Raw genomic sequence first — 16,534 nt, 5'->3', positions numbered from 1 at the left:
TATTCATGTGCTTGATATACTGGCCGGATTCCTCCAAGATTAGCATTGCCGAATATCACGCTCCCGCTGCACCTATACTCTCGACGACTCTGCCTGTTGTTGGAACTGTCATGGTTAGGATTGGAGCACATGGTATGAAACAGAATCTGCTATGAGCGGGGATCAATCAACTACCAGGTAAGAAGAATGTTTTGGCGGCGTTCCCGTGTTTGCTTGCTGCTTGAGGAGGAGGCTGCTGTCTACATGCACGATTCTCTCTATACCCAATGACCGGAGTGCTGACATCCCCCGCCTCTACCAAGCTTTGGTGATCCAAACGCTCAGCCGCCTACACCGAAACAGACCCCAACTTCTACCATATTTCCAAGCCCTGTCTTCCAAACGCCCAAGAATCACCAGGGCCACTTCGACGATCCTGGCGGCTGGACGCCTCGATTCGCAGAGGAGTACTCCGTCTTCAACTCTACACCGGGCAACCTCCGAGGCTCTCAGGGGCCGTTCGTGGACTTTGGGTCATATCAATCGTCTGGGGGACATAAGCGACAGTTTTCTGCAGAGGGCTTTGCTGTCGAAATTGCGGCTCATGTGAATCACTTCTCGCCGAATCCCAATTTGCCCCCAGTTGATCCATCCAGACGTCTTGCCTCGTCTTCTGATCATACGGCACTTTCACCCGAGCAAGTAGAATCGGAGCAACAAGGCCCATCGCAGGAGAGGTCTGTGAAGAAGCCTCGCCGTAGCATTGCAACGAAGGAGCTTCAGGGACAGACAGCCACTCCTCCCCCTTCGGCCAAGAAGGGCGAGCGGAAGCTTGCGCCCAAGCTCAAGACCGACAACATGCAAAATGACCAGGGGTATGGCCAGCCGGACTTTGCAGGCACGCCGCAGCAGCCTCACATTAACACGTTCGTGACCACGCCCAGCGATGTCTTCGGGTACCCCATGTCGGCGCCCGCCACGGCTCCGGCCTTTACGAACACACGTCCATTCTGGGATACCGAGTTCGACGCCAGCATGGGTATGGATATGGACTTTGGCGCAAGTGCAGATGTCTTCCAAACACCCACGCCTTCCCACCGGGGATTGGGCTCCATGGACTGGGGACGACCGGGCGAAATGTTCCAAGACGCCAGTATGGTTCCCCAGCAGAACCAGGAGAATATGCAGCCCGCACGACGAGAACGTCAGATCGCACCCAAGAACGTGATAACGAACCTCGAAACAGACCAGGCTCAGTTCGTGGGGACATATCCGACGCCGATCGATGATCCTTTCGGAATTGGTCCTGGCGATGGCGTCAATCCTGGCCTGCTCTTCAGCCGGCCGCCCTCATCCAGCATGGAGTCAGCAGTGTACAATCCCATGCAGCCACCGAGCTCATCAGCACCGGCAGCACCCCAGTCGACAGAGATCCAGCAGAGACCAGCAACCTCGAAAGCTCCCATGCGTAATGACCTGCGCCGGTCAGCGAGCGTGAGAGAAATAGCCCCAAGCAAACAGTTCGACCGAGCATCCTTCATATCTCCTGTGAAGTCGTCCATGCGTCCTGGCCTGTCTCGAAGCTTCAGCGAGAATCGCGGCAAACGCCCTCTCGCCCGGTCCTCCCTGCCCGCCTTAGCCCCTGCACCCGTGCCCATGTCTCGCCAGGGCGGGGATCTAGGAAGCAATCGCGTGATGTCTAATGGTCCTCGCCCCACCGGGAGGACCTCGCCATTGAAGAACCACCAGCGTCTATCCAGCTTATCTTCCATTCCGGAAACTGGAACACCTCGTCCCCGACCCTCCGTAAAGTTCACCATTGATGCCAATGGCAGGGCTCACGCAGAGACCACGCTTGTCGTGGACGACGAGCCAGCGCCGCCCCCATCGAGCAACAGGAGAGGCCAAAACGCTCGACCACTGCACAAAGCTCAGTGGGATTCGTCGGACGATGACTCGTCGACGGATGACGAGCCCATCATCATTCCCAGCAGAAACACCTCCTTCACCTTCCCTGATCCCCACTTGTCGGCGTCCAAGCAGAACAACTTACACGCGCAACAACGCAGCTTCAGCGAGCGGAGCGTCGGCGGGTTCTCGATGCTCCCGGGCGAGTTGGCACCGACCGATCCCGAAAGCGAGGCCGAGACGATCATGAACGAGATGCCCCAGGAGGCCGGAGACGCCGCCAGCGAGCTCCGAAAGGTCATGCAGACTCGGCAGAGAGGCAGTGCGAAGAAACCCAAGAGTGGTGCGAGCACAGGGCGCCGACAGCGTTTCATGTCGTCGAGTGCCAGCTTCGGCGCTCCTCCGTATCACGCCAACTCGATCATCTCACCCACAACCTTGACGGACAATAGTCTCCCGACGCCCTCATCAGATAGGGTGCACAGCGTGCGGTGTGTCTGCAATCGGCATGAAGCCGGCCAGGACAGCTTCATGGTTCAATGGTATGTTCAACCCTGTCCTCTTTAGTGTCGTGTAGTATTTCTGACTCGTCATCTTTAGCGAATCATGCGAGTACTGGCTTCATGGCCGCTGCATAAACATCACCAAGCGCAACATGCCCTCGGTCTACATCTGCGCGTTCTGCGCCAACACGCCCAACATGAGGGGCGGTCGCATCCGGGACACCGGCCGCGGTCCTGCCGTCATGGGGCACGGCGGCGGATCGGCAACCTCACCACTGGCCCATAAGTCGTTCAGGTCGTTCCGATAACGCTCGCTATCTGTATTTCGAGGGGCAGCTTCTTTACAAAACAGATACATGGCGATAGTGCGGCGGACTGGGCTCTTCACATATCATTTCGAGCACTTCATCAGTTGACGAATTCGTGTCTTCATTGGGGGCGGACCAGCGTCTTGGATAGAAAAAGCATCGAGTCAAAGAGCAGAGAGCAATTCGGGTGGTTTCCATGTAGCACAAGAGAAAGGGGCAGAAAAAGGGCTCTCGCCAACAACCGTACATATGATACCCTAATATGCTAAGTAGGTAATGATGAATATCGGCAACGAAGTAAGAGAACAAGAAAAGAAAGATAAATACAGAGGAGACTATCTGAACAGTGTAGCAATTGTATCGTGCAATGCAATCGTACCTTAGGGACACACCGAAGGCTGCTAGGCTGGGTGCCAATGCATGCTTCCCCAGCGTATTGATGTGGTTTGTTACTACAGGTTGGTGACTTCTTGTGGTTTGTTTATGGTGCTGGTCAAGGATTTGATGCATTGACAGCAACGCAGGCGGGTCGCTGCAGATCCAATGGCTGTGGGCAAGCGCTTTTGCTCTGGGTTGGAGACTCCGCTTTGGATTGCAACTCCCACGATCAGCGGGCAATATGTTACGATGCACCTCCTTGTGAGCAGCTCCAGCAAACGCCATTGAGCTTATTCGTTTCAAGCATTTCATCTGATATATACGCTAATTTCTTACGTCGCGGCAACATCCTGCATGTTGCGTAATCTAAGCTCTGTGTGCGTGCACTGAATTGAGTGTTGAAGTTCTTTTGACTCTCAGGGGTCAGCAGAGAGATTGGGCATTGTAAGGTTATTGATATATGCAACATGTCATCTGCTATGAGAAAAAGAATTGAGATTTCGTACGCCGACCCATGCAGTAGGTTTCTTTCTATATAATCCCTTCATATCCATGTACTCGCCATGCTCTATTCTTCAGCTGCAATTATTTAGTAGATTATGCCACCAGTATTCACACAATAAGTTTACAAATTCTATACAAGAGCTTGGCCCATGAACATACTCTGCTTGACCTCCGCAACAACATCCCGACGATCATCCTTGCCGACAATGACGATCCCCCGCCCGCGCCGCCCCATACGCCCGGCACGGCCCAGGCGGTGGATGAAGTCGATGGTGGTATGGGGTACATCATAGAGCACGACGTGGCGCACAGCGAGGGTGTCGATGCCCCGCGAGGCCAGATCGGTCGCGACAATGACCTTTGTGTTCGGCAGCGACGACTTGCGCGCGGGCGCCACCTGCCCGGCGTCCAGCCTGAGCGGCTCGGACGTGGTGAAGGATGCCAGCATCTCCGACTGGCGCTGCTCGGGGGTGTCGCGGTGCAGCGCGACGGCGTCGATGCCCTTGGACACGAGGTAGTCGGCGACCTCCTGCGTCTTCTCGCGCTCGTTGACAAAGACCATGATGCGCTTGACGTCGACCTCGCCGGCGCCCTCGTGCCGCGTGGCGTCCTTGCCGATGGACCAGATGGCGTCCGCGCAGGCGAGGTTCTTGTTGTTGCGGTAGGGGTCCTTGGAGGCGTCGATGACGCCCAGCTGCACGCGCCGCGGGATGGCGTGCAGGTTCGGCGTGGCGATGCGCCTCATGTTGGGGAACTGCGTCGCGAGGTAGGTGTCGAGGCGCTTGGGGATCGTCGCCGAGCACAGCACCAGCTGCTTGAGCGATGGCAGTGCGCGGTCGACGATCTTGGTGGTTACGGGCGCGAAGCTGCGGTCAAAGAGCGAGTCGGCCTCGTCAATGATGAGATGCGAGACGCGCGACAACACGTTCGGGTCGGACTCGGCCACGGAGGCGAGGAGGTGGGGAGTTGAGATGACGATGTCGATCCCGCTGTGCGAATATAGATCCCGCTCGATAACTTTGGCGGAGAAGTTCGCTGACATGAGGCCTGTTTTGAATTTGACGATGTGCGACAATGCTTTGCTCACGGCACCGACCTGATCGACGAGCTCGGCGGTAGGGACCAAGACGATGATGCGCGGCCGTGCAGTACTAGGGTGTGGTTCGAAGGTAGACCGACCTCTATAACTGGGATCGTTTCGTAGGGCCTTCTCTTCCTCCAGACGCTGCTTGAACGCAGCAATCTCAGGGTCGTCGGCCTCTGCCTTCTTCAAGGCATTGATGGATGGCAGAAGATATGCCAATGTCTTCCCAGACCCGGTCTCAGCCGCGAGCAGAAACTCCTCTCTCCCCGAGATGGGCTTTGCCCTAGACCGCCGTGACGAGCCCGTGTCCTGCCCAAGTAATGCCGGTATCGCCAGTCTCTGCACCGGTGTAGGCTTTATATCGACCATACCCTTCAATACATCAGAGGCGATCGCCTCCTTAATCGAGGGCAAAAGGTCGAAATGATCAAACGACTCAAGCTGTTGGATACGCGCCTTGACGCTCGTCCTTTGCCCATAGCTGATAGTCGTGAGAGCCTTCTGCATCTTCAGCGCCTTAAATCCCCTCCTCTCATCCTTGCGCCCCTCCTTGTCTCCTGTGTCTCTGTCCTTATCCCGATTTCGCGACTGCGCAAGCCGTCGGATGGGGTCGATGTTCGCCACTGTCCTGTTCATGCCACCGAATGGACCCTCGACCGGCCGTCTCTTCGGTTTCCTATCCACGTCACGTCTTGCAGCGGCCGGTTGTGCGACGCGGTCGGAGAGGACCATGCGCGATGGGCGCTGGGGCTCCCGAGAGGCGAAGCGGCGCGAGATCCATGGCTGGAGAGGATCCTGAAGATTTCTCCTAGGCAGTGCTGTGAGCCTGCAAAGCGTGCATATCGAGTCCGATGCAGCGCTTTTCCACATGGTCGGTAATGTGCGCCAATCCGTGGAATTGCGTAAAGATTCGACCGGGAAGCGAGGCCTGAGGTGAGGACTAGCTAGACCAACGTAAATGCTCAAGTACCTAGCTCCAAGAAAAAAAGTTCCATGCAACAGTAGGAAGCACAGACCAAGGGGGAAAAGTTGAAGTGTCTTATCGGGCCCGATAACGTCCCATGGTAGAATTAACTATTAAAAGTGCCTAAAGCGAAGTATGACTTCGACAAATATATATATGTACAAACGCGCCACGGTGGGCGCTTTTCTTTTTAAGTTCATCGAGGAGCATTGCGGTGCTCCCTCAGCGATCGTAATAGAAAGTAAAGGCTGCTTGCGCTGCGTGCCCTTCCTATGTCTCTGCAGAGTTCTATATCGTTGAACTCCAGAGTTTAACCCATATACACACTCCTACCTGGCCATCCCGCTACATCCTCTCTTGCGGTTGGCGCACCTGTTTGTTGTATCGCTCCCAACCTGCGCGATACGTTTCCATGATTGGTATGGGGGGTAGAAAAGTCCTCAAGAAGCGAATATTGACAAGTTTCGTTAATCGTCACAACTGAGCTCTAAGGAACCCCAGGCCCGGCCCACACTGGGGCTTATCCAGAAGGAAGAGATCCGCTCACTGGGATTTCTTGGTCTTTGCATCGGGCAGATACGACCTGTCGTCGTCGCCCTCCACATTCTTGATGATCTGGTCAGTCTCTTCCGAGTGCTTGGCCCACAGCTCCCTGGACATCTTCTTCTCCTTCTCAAACAGCTCCGGGTCCGGCTTACGATAGCTTCCGCCCAGACGGTCCCAGAGGGTGGTGAACTGGCCGTAGTTGTAGGAGAAGGCCGAGTGGTGGATGCTGTGGCACGCGGCGCCGTTGATGACCGGGTTGTTGGCGACGTACTCTCCGTCGTGGATCATGATCGTCCAGATCTGAATGAAGGTGAAGAGCAGCACATACGCCCACTTCTGAAGAGGGAAGATCAACGGGAAGAGGTGGTAGGGTAGCGACTGGGCAAAGCCGTCAACCGGGTGGAAGGCAATGGCGGCGAAGGGCGTCGGCATGATCCACTTATGATGGGCCTTGTGCATGTGCTTGTAGATTCGGGGATGGTGCAGGCCGCGGTGGATGTAGTAGATGCCGCAGTCGGTGAACATGAGGAACAGTGGGAACTGGAAGTAGTTGTACCAGAGGCCAGGCCCGTCGGCTGTAGTGTCGTACATCTTGGAGTATCCGCGCACTTCCAGCCAAAAGCAGGGTGCCGTGAGGAGAGCCATTCCTGGTATAGAGGCGAGAGACTGGCGAATCTCCAGGGAAACCTGGTTCTTCAGGTATTTGGGGTGATTAAACGTAGCATGGTCGAAGACGAGGTAATACGATGCCGTCGCAAAAATGAAGTAGAGCAAGGTGCCGAAAATGCTGCGTTATGCAATTAGTGTCATGACTGGAAGTCTCATATCCATGGCGATGCTTACCAAGTGATCATGTACAAGCTCAGCATCTGTCTCCATGGGTCGTCCCGCGGAAGTCTGGACGAGTCAACCCATTTGGATGGAGACATTGATAGATACTGAGACGCAGGCTCCCAATGGTATGGCTGGAAAGAGGTGGTGGTGTTCTGGAAACCATCATACTGGATAGCCCCTGGACCTCGTGGCAAAACCGCCGCGTAAAGACGGTCAAAGACCAGCGAGTCCATGAGCTCGAGAACGACATCCATTTTGGCGCGTGTTGCTGAGCGCGAGGATTCCTCTCAGGACGGGTTTCTTGACCAATTCGAAGGAGCTATCTGCTCTCTGCAACCTAAATAAACAAGAAAGCGCGAAAATGCAGAAGACGGAGCCCCCAATCGCAGGTGGAGGGGAATGTTCTATGGCCGATAATGCGCCGTTGGGAAGTTTTCAGTGTCCCGGGAATTCTCAACATCCCGAAAAATCACATGATTGGAGCGCTGGGTAGCATTGAAAAGTGGAGTCATTTTCCCGAAAGCTCCGTCCGTAAATGCGCGGAGGAGGCGAGCAATCCATTTCCCAGAGTTCGGTGCGGCGGTCAGGCTCGGCGATAGCGGAGTAGGGTGGGTGCAGATGTCGATAGCAATAGCAAAATCCAGGGGTCGACGGTAAACATTTCAGACTGGCGAATTATGATGACCAGTAGGTTTTCAGCTACAAAACGGTTCCTGAGGCTCTTTCATTGAAGGATTGAGACAATTGGATTTGATTCGCGAAAGGCAATTCTTAGCCAAACTTAGTTTCAGAGTTCCTGTGCTAATTAGGGCGCTTTTTGGTGGTTCATCAACGGTCATTCCGCAGTCCTGAAAGTCAATTAGATAGAGATGCAAGTGCTCGTGTCTATGGATCAACGCTTGTTCGCGGATCGCCTATGATGTCCTACAATGCCATACAAGATTTCCTAGCCATCATGTTGTTTCAATTGTCCTCGCCCAAAAAAACTTTTCCATTACCACCGAGATGAGAGGGTTGACTACAGTACTTCCTTGGTACATTACTTTCCTCCTTGCTGTTCGACGTGCGAGATCTACGACGTTTGAATTCGTGCCTTCCACCAGGCGACTCCGAGTACAACTACGGCGGTCCCAGCCGTTAATAGTCTATCATGGAGTCAACCATTGATGACAGCAAGATCAGATGAGGTGCTTCTTACGTCTTGCGTCGTGATGCAAACAGCCTACCGATGAATCCACCGATCCAATCGACAAAGATCAATCTGAAAAACGACAAGAACCAATTGCCACTCTTTGCGGCTGTCCTTCCAGCCTCTGAGAGCGATGCGGGTGTCGGAGCACGGTCAACTGGGCTCAGGACGTTTCTCTTCTTCAGTTGGGTCGAGTTCGTCGTATCGGTGCCTGTTGATCGGGACTGGGGCCCATCCACAACGGTATCCGTCTCGTTACTATCCGCCAAGCTTCTCGTTGTCCCGGACTCTTTCTGGCTTTCGTCACTGGCTCCACTAGGCTTGGAAGACTCCGCGGCATGGACCACAACCTTCGGGCTGTGAGACTCGGAATTCTCGGGAACAATTGTGGTTATTCCCTCTTTCCCTCTTCGCTCGGCCGAATCAAAGTCTTGTGTCTCAATTCCCAGCGTGGGGCCGGCAGTGTTTGGAGCTAGCTCAGTCGGACTACCTGGTTCCGGTGGATGGGGTGAGGCAGCTCTCTCGGGTGTCAAGTATCCCGAATGCTCGTGCTGAGCGTTGTTTCTGGCTTCGGCCTCACCACCCTTGAGAACAACAGCCTCATCTTCGTCGCTATCGAGAGACGTTGGCGCCAGGACTGGCTTTAAAGCAGGACTCGGCATTAATATCACCGGAGTTGGTGACTCATCAGCTGTGGCGCCTTCCAGAGACATCTCTCCCTCCACGTCCTTAGCCACATTGATGGCCGCCTCTGCGCTGGCTGCTTGCTCCACTAATGGTGCGATCTCCTGTGCTGTGGTGTGCTCCGACTCCAATTCCTTCTCCTCTGTGGCTTCCGCTATCGAACCCAGGCTTAGGACTGACGATGATCGATCACTACTCAGGGATCCTCTAGATCCTCTCTTAGGGACATCTAGACGGTGGTCTGGGCGGTGATGATTGCCTCGCGACATAATCGGGCTACTGGCCGGTGACATGCCAAAGTCGCCAGGAATATCAGTGACACTGTTGCTCCTCGCTGCAACGATCGGGGAGGGTGGCACTCCCTCGAAATGAGTCTGATCCTCGTTCAAGCCCGTCTCCATCTTGCGCACCGTGTCCATAATCTGGTCTCGATTGGAGGGGAATTGCTCGAGAGTCGGATCGTTTAGATCCACATCGTCTACCTCGAATGCCGGGTCTCCCAGCAGCTCTTCAGGATCGTCTTGTTCCGAGACTCCTGGGATCTCGTCATCTTCATATAGACCAATACACTCGTGTGCAAATAAAGGCACGCGATCTTGGGTTTCCCCGGGTAGATCGAGGCTGTCGTCCCTCATGTCGCCTCTAACGTCAGCAAGATTATGATAAGTCACTGGAGTGGCGACAAGGTCAAATTTCAACTGTGTGAAGGTTAGAATGAGCAGGAGGCTACCTACTGCACGGAGGACTCACCTCATCGCGGTCGAGCGTCCGCGCTGTGTCGGCGACCTCCGCAGCCGTCATCGCCACTTGTGGGATCGGTGTCAATGATAATCGTCGAACCCCTAATCTTCCAGCCTCCTCGTCTGTTATCTCTGGCTCGGGGTCCTCTTGATCTAACAGGGCAGCCGAGTCCGCCACCTCTGCTGCAGTGCGTACGAACCCGGGGGTACTCGCGCCTGAGCGCGAGATAGAGTCTTGTAGCATAGACACAGGAGTCTTCAAGCTCGCCTTGGAAAATTCCCTATTTGTCTCGATAGGCTGAACTTGACTCTCGGGCTCTGGTTTCAACGCTGACTTATCGTCCGTTTCGGATTTGACCTTGATATCTGGTGCCTCCTCGACGCCCTTCTCCTTGTCCAGTGGTTCAAAACCAGACTCCATCCTGATTTTGGGCTGCTCCTCGATATTGTGATCTTGCTCAATTCCCTTTTCGTCGATACCTGGCTCCACCTTCGTCTCAGGCTCCAGCTTAGTATCCAGATCGAGCTTTAGATTTTCTGGACTATGTGGTGCTTCGAGAAGGTTGTTCTGATTCCCAGAATCGTCGGTGACTAGAGCAAATTGGCCATCAATTCGCCGTCAATAGCAGTGGTGGACGTACCTATAGGCGCATCGTTATTAACGAGCCACCAGTCACCCTCGCCAACGCGAAATTTGTATTGGAACTTGGAGCCTGGCTGAAGCTTGAGCTCTTTCTTGAAGGTATGTTCGCCATCCTCGTCGGTTGTGTAGTCCATCTGCTGGGGCTCCCATTCTGGATCGGAGAATGAGCCTGCGACATACAAGGGTGGCTGGGTGCCAGACACCTTGTAGGTGATGGTGACAGGCACCTTCGCTTCGGCCATGGTAACTTCTCACAGGCTGTCGAGATGAGGATGCATGGCACGACCGAGGTTATAGGCTGTCTTTTTGTTCTCTTGGAGCTTCCCGGTTGGCTGCTCTTGCATGAGCACGAGACACGGGAGCTGTACTCCAAGTATAAGAGCAGTGGGAGGTGCGTTCAAGGTTGGTGTAATATTAGAGCAAGCTGCCTTTCCTAAGGACCTGTCAATATTCTTTGTTTCCAGACAGCAAGATCATGAAAGGAAAAAAAGAAGGAATTCCTAGGACAATAGCCAGCATCAGACATGTTGGAAAGGTTGGATGGCAGGGTCAGACAGTGGCGCTCTCAATTGCGGGGCTGGAGTGCATGGTATCACGACAGGGCCCGAAATTGAGATATGCCTGTGCTCTGGGGATGAAGCGAGCTGGTGCCTTACCTCAGGTATGCCGTAGTAGAGAGCAAAAAAAGAAGAAATGTTCGATCGAGAGTTGATGACTTTCAGCTTCTCCCAGATGCAAAAGGCAGCCGAAAGTAAGATCAGGTCAGGTCATGGGAGGTGAGGTCAGAAGGGTGGCTTGCGTCGCTTGGGGATGATGTGAGTGGTGGTCGGGGAATCCTGTTGCAAGGCACCTCCAGGATGGGGCGTCGGCCGCTGTACTGTCTAATGCAAGGTGAGGTAGAGACCTACTTTACCTAAGGGACCTAGGTAGGCAGGCAAAAATGAGGCAAGTATTGTACAAAGACTGCCCCTCAGATCTTTGTGCTGCATCATGACCATCGGATGATAGCTGGGTACGTCTTGTTAGCTACCCTGGTCTAATAAGCTTCCCCAGACCAGGATAGCTCTCTGATGGACAGTTTACTCCGGGCGGCAACAACTGGCCCCATGTGGGCTTGCACCGAGGCCGTTGAACTCAAATCGAATACCTGCCAGCCAGAGCCGCTGGCATTGAAGGGATTCAACCAATGTATTCTTTTATAACCTGAACCGTGATGGAGGAGGATGGTGATGATGTGTTGTGCTGACAGGCTAATCTTACGAATCAAGCGATCGAATTGGAAGCTTGCATGGGAACCTGGAAATATTGGCCTGCGATTTGCCTACCTGTTTGCTTCACCATTCGACTGCATGAAAGAGAGCTGAATGTACCATTTTCCCGGGTCTGACCCCAGCATTTCGAATCCAAAGGGCACAGCTCTAACCAGGAATTCAGGAGCAGATACCTAGTCTCGACAGCATCTGTAGCTTAAGAAAATTCAAGCAGATGTTTTGCCCGTGTCCTGAAAGCCTAAATACGCAATTGATTGACTTCCAATGAGCATAAGATCTCTCACAAAGACAATGAATGAACGAAGAGAGGATGAACCTCGAAGACACCTAATAAATGTGGAGTACTTTGTGACTACGTCAGTGTGGCTAATGCTGGTCTTTTTTCTGCCCAAGGCGGTGTATCGCAAACACCTATCACCACCACCAAAGCCCACCTGTGGAGCGATCACATTCCAGCAATCTATCGATCACGAACTGGACCCAGTCGCCAACATTCCTCATGCTCCCTTTTCAAACCCTTTGACCCCTCCGTATCCCCCCTTTTAACCAAGGGAGCTGGATTCTCTCTGCATACATTAATAGACAAGATGTCCCTGCCTCCCCAGACCATTCAGATCAAGCGCAAGAGGGGCGAGGGCGAAGATGACCAAGCCCCCTCTTACCTCCGTATGTACGCCCCTGTTTCGCTGGTGTCAACGACGTACTAACTGAATCCATAGGCGTGGAGGAGAAGCGACGCCAGAGTGGCAACTTCATCTACCAACGAAGAGACCTAGCAGACCAGGCGAAAGGTCCAAACCGTCCCCGCCGAGACCTCAAGCCCGTCATCCACTCGTCCAAGCCAGGTGACGAACTCATCCCACTCGAACGAGTTAAGGCAGCCTCTCGAGCTGGCAAAGATGTGTCCACAGCGGTGCCGGAGGCCAATGGCCCGCCGAAGTCCCCTGCGTCGTCCGGCTCTGCCCTCGAACCCCGACGATTCCACATGTCGAGAAACGCGATAGTGCCTCGTCCGGCCCTAAGCTCTGGTATCAGCAAGAAGTCGCGGCATTCATCCCCGGCTATCTTCGTCGAGCGCAGCCGGAAGAGAAAGGTTGCCGATGCCGTGGAACGAGAAATGGCGCGGGGCGCCTCCGCAATGGACGTGGAGGTAACTCCGCAGCGGCTGCCGAAGCGACCGGGCGCAGACAAGAAGCAGCCCTCAGCTCCTCAAAAACCCACCGACAAGGCGAAGTCGGGCTTGCCGCCGTCTCTCATGCATCGATGGACCGTGGACCAGGATCAATTCGTCCGAGAGATGGAGGAGTTCACCCTGCAAGAGATTGGGCGCAACATCGATAGTATGAACCAACAGAGCAAAGCTGAACCACCTGCATCGAAGCAAGGCCCGACGTCACCCCAAGGGATGAAGTTCAAGCCGAAAGCGCCTCTCAAGAGATATGCTGAGCGCCATCCCGAGGTTGCTGCCGCTGCCAAGCAGACGAACAAGGATGTCGACATGGATATTGAGGATAGCGACATCGACGAGGACGACTATGTCATTGAGACGTACATCCGTGTTCCCGCTACAACCCTGGGTGATGCGGTACCTCCGGAGACAATCGGTCTGCTAGTTTTCGGCACAGAACAAGATGTCGAGTTCTTCTACGGAAACGAGGATGACAGTGATGATGACTGGGCCGAAGACGATGAGGATGAGAACGGTGAGTTTCTTCAAGATGTGATTATGCCCAATTGCTTATGATTTGCCAGCCGAGGATTACTACACGGCAGATTATCCAGATGATGAAGTCGCCTCCGACGATGAATACGGTCGCGATCCCTATCACTATCGCAACGGCAATGCTTCAGATCTTGAAGAATTCGACGAAGACGCCTACGCCATCGATGACCAGGATGAACCCAGCCAATTCAGACAGTACGTTGGTCGCCGACCACCACAGCAACGCTCCGAGGACGAGGATATGATGGCACTGTAGTCCGCAAGTCACATGCACATTGTTTGCGAGGTCTTGTTTGCTATATTGTGTCATTGCAGTCCATTCCCACCCTATCCTATTCATAGTGGAAAAAAAGATACCCTCCCTATCATAATAATAGCCTTGGCCTGATCATACACATCCCACATGTTTTCATTACATTGTCTCGTGGTATAAAACCCCGTTATTTTACATGACCGACGTGGCAAGTAGCCCGCCCGGGTCATGTCTAAAGCGTACAAAGATTTGAGGAGTCCGCCGCCCAGCCAGTGATATACTTTTTTTGGTATATACAACGAAGGTGAAGAAAATAAAGTTCAAGGTGAAGAAGAGAAGAGAAGAAAACGAAATTATGAAATGCTCAGGATGCGATGACTCCTCCTGGCGAAGAGTAGGGACATTAAAAACGTGGAATCATGACGGCATTACCAAGAGGGCGCTTTCAATCACGCCTCTGGTGGGTTGCCATGGTGAGTGTGGACTACTCGGGTCTCCTGGTGCTTAGGTGACCATGGAGGTAGGCCTCTTGCTAACCTCTGCTGGTTTCTGCGCGCGGCTATTGCGCACGTTAGCATGAGTTCACAAAGTTGCGGCGTCGCGATCAGACTTACTCAACTCTTCAGCCCTTTTCATGTGCTCTGGTGATACCCATGAGTAGTTCTCATAACAAACACGCTCAGGGTATCGGTCGATCAGGCCGAGCAATTCGTCTTTCTGTTGGCGAACTTGCAGGAGGATGGTGTATTCCTTGCCATCATCATTGAAGAGGAGGTTGCCGTCCTTGTCTAGGGCAGGAACGAAGTTATTGAGTCGGTAATAGCAGCCCTGCAAGCCTTGAATTCTCCGCTTGCTTTCAATCTCAGCCTTCTTCTGGTCTTTGATGAGCTTGGAAGCGTGGCTGTGATACGTCTCAACGACTTCCAACCAGTCTTTGCCAATGTCGATGAGTTGGTAAAGCATGAAATTTCTGCATTCGATCATATACTTCTGATTGAAGTGAGGCTCATTTTCAGTCTTCTTGGGTGCTCTCCTCTTCTTGATGCCGTCTGACACAGGACCAATATGGCTACCGTGAATCCGTGGTTGACATAGCCGAGGAAGCTTAACAGTGTGCTGAGGCTGAGGGTAATATGAATACTCGGACGACGAGAGCGAGCTATCGAAAGATTGGTTGGGGCTGGCTTGGAATGACGGGCTCCTACTTTCACGCGGTGTTCTTGGGGACATCAGAGGCGACAGGTGCGCACTGGACAGCCCCGGAGACGACAATGATGGTGTGGCAACAACTTCGGACCAGTTTGCGTCGGACTGGTAACTACTACGTCTCGTAATTGACGATGCGTTAGAAGGACGGCGGTCATCACGAGCACGCCAAGATGCAACAGTAGCGTCCAGGTCCTTCAAACTGGGAATGGTCCATTGCTGGAGGTATGGAAGAGACCGGGGAACTGTCAGAAGCATGAGCATCGAACTTTTCCCGGGAAGATGACAAGAGATATGCTTACCGTCAACAGTTAACTCGGGAACAACTTTGGTCTGTGGCATAACAGACTGAACCGAGAGATTGGCAAGGACCTCAGCCGCGCTTTCTTCAGTGGGAGAGTGCTTGACAGGACCATTTTGGAGTATATTGAGCCCTGGCATGGTCACGATCCTCGGGAGCTTTCCGATGTTGAAAGAAGATGGACTTCCTTCCCTCTTGGAGGGTAGGTCGACGGGCCGGATCATATTCTCAAGAGATACGGGAAGACCAGTCTTGAAAAGGTGGTGTGGTGAGGAATGAGAGAAAGCCACTGGTGGGTTGGGTATAACAAGCAACCACTATTATATGGACAAAGGTGTGGGAAGAAGGGCATGTACTCCGCGATGAACGTTGAGACCTCAGGGTCAGGATTTCCAGGGTCTTATTTATAAGACGTTTGGGGATGCGTCCCTGATCTACTCTGCACAATGGGTGATCGAGGGTCTGTCCTTGTTCCAGCAACTGACACATTCACACACACCTGCCAAGGTTCCCCCATGGACTTTTACAATGGCTTTCTCGTTTATCGATCGACGAAAGTAGCTTTCCAACATGCATAGACAGGCCCGCACATTCGGCCCATTCTGTCACATTATGGAAGAGGCTAGGTGTGTGTTTGTACTCGATAGCGCAGGCGGGACATGCAGTAGAATGGGAGACTTGCCAGCAAACCTAATGCACCGCCGAAAACAAGAGTCGACAAGGGGTGTGTTGTGGTTGCGTCTGCTAGTGCACAACCAAGACTGAACCGCCCGATCTATCTCCGCTTTTGTGTGTGTGAATTGGAGCAAGGGGGCGCCTTGTGCCTTGTATGTGAAGATGCAGAACCCGCCAGATTTGGCGTTTGGCAAGTGAACCCCAGGTGACCCAAACAGAGATGGCGAGATGAGCCGTCAACCAAAGCGGTCCGGGCGGAGGGCACAGATCAACCATGTGTAAGTTCATTTGCTGAATGTCTCAGCTCGAGTTGCCCCCCCAGGTTGTAAGTCAGCCCGGGGCCAGAGTGAACGCTCCAGGGTTGCGCCTCCATAAGCCATCTTGTGTAACGAGGACCTTTTGCCTCCTGGAACTGAACCTGCCTCCGCCTGAGCCGCTGTTCTTGATTGGGTAATCCAGCACGATCTGAAGTGGCGGTAATGATGTGGCTTTCGCTTGCAGACCTGAGTTCTTACAGTTCTTCCAAAGGCTACGGTTTCTCACAGTCCTCGATGACGCCTCCAAAAGCGTGAGGCGCATGAAGGCCGGGACACGATCAGTGACCCTGGACCGATGTGATAATTAGACCTCACACGCCCCCTCCCTCAGATTTGGCAATTGTCAAAACCGCATGGCGGGTGATTTTCACAAGGAACAACCGGCAAGGTCAGGAACTTGGCCCATGCCTACTGCAACGGCATGGTGAAGCTTATGGGGCGCCTTGAGAGGGGCCCTCTAATTCAACGCTTGACAGGGCCCAGCACACGCAACCAGCTGGAGCCAAATGACACCGTGAGGTTTT

The 16,534-nt window shown here is 53.6% G+C and overlaps 6 protein-coding genes across 6 annotated transcripts; 2 read left to right on the top strand and 4 right to left on the bottom strand.

Moving 5' to 3' along the window:
* Positions 1-266: 266 nt before the first annotated feature.
* UCRPA7_349 (putative phd-finger domain-containing protein) lies at positions 267-2,698 on the top strand (the record flags this gene model as incomplete). The annotated part of the gene is made up of 3 exons (XM_007912945.1): positions 267-307; positions 369-2,429; positions 2,488-2,698. 3 exons carry the CDS (start codon positions 267-269, stop codon positions 2,696-2,698), a joined length of 2,313 nt encoding a protein of 770 aa, XP_007911136.1.
* Positions 2,699-3,710: 1,012 nt separating this feature from the next.
* On the bottom strand, positions 3,711-5,396 carry UCRPA7_348 (putative atp-dependent rna helicase mrh-4 protein; the record flags this gene model as incomplete). Its single annotated transcript, XM_007912944.1, has 1 exon — positions 3,711-5,396. One exon carries the CDS (start codon positions 5,394-5,396, stop codon positions 3,711-3,713), a length of 1,686 nt encoding a protein of 561 aa, XP_007911135.1.
* A 775-nt stretch (positions 5,397-6,171) lies between these two features.
* UCRPA7_347 (putative c-5 sterol desaturase protein) lies at positions 6,172-7,103 on the bottom strand (the record flags this gene model as incomplete). Its single annotated transcript, XM_007912943.1, has 2 exons — positions 6,172-6,961; positions 7,018-7,103. 2 exons carry the CDS (start codon positions 7,101-7,103, stop codon positions 6,172-6,174), a joined length of 876 nt encoding a protein of 291 aa, XP_007911134.1.
* Positions 7,104-8,202: 1,099 nt separating this feature from the next.
* On the bottom strand, positions 8,203-10,506 carry UCRPA7_346 (putative pt repeat family protein; the record flags this gene model as incomplete). Its single annotated transcript, XM_007912942.1, has 3 exons — positions 8,203-9,579; positions 9,632-10,212; positions 10,263-10,506. 3 exons carry the CDS (start codon positions 10,504-10,506, stop codon positions 8,203-8,205), a joined length of 2,202 nt encoding a protein of 733 aa, XP_007911133.1.
* Positions 10,507-12,122: 1,616 nt separating this feature from the next.
* Positions 12,123-13,514, top strand: UCRPA7_345 (hypothetical protein; the record flags this gene model as incomplete). The annotated part of the gene is made up of 3 exons (XM_007912941.1): positions 12,123-12,201; positions 12,255-13,238; positions 13,288-13,514. 3 exons carry the CDS (start codon positions 12,123-12,125, stop codon positions 13,512-13,514), a joined length of 1,290 nt encoding a protein of 429 aa, XP_007911132.1.
* A 446-nt stretch (positions 13,515-13,960) lies between these two features.
* On the bottom strand, positions 13,961-14,495 carry UCRPA7_344 (hypothetical protein; the record flags this gene model as incomplete). Its single annotated transcript, XM_007912940.1, has 2 exons — positions 13,961-14,070; positions 14,126-14,495. The coding sequence occupies 2 exons, from the start codon at positions 14,493-14,495 to the stop codon at positions 13,961-13,963; spliced, it is 480 nt and encodes a 159-aa protein (XP_007911131.1).
* Between the last annotated feature and the right edge of the window lie 2,039 nt (positions 14,496-16,534).

This window comes from Phaeoacremonium minimum (genome assembly GCF_000392275.1).
Source record: "Phaeoacremonium minimum UCRPA7 unplaced genomic scaffold PA7_03_scaffold_27, whole genome shotgun sequence".
NCBI classification, from domain to species: Eukaryota; Fungi; Ascomycota; class Sordariomycetes; order Togniniales; family Togniniaceae; genus Phaeoacremonium; species Phaeoacremonium minimum.
This window is presented reverse-complemented; position numbering and strand designations above follow the sequence as displayed.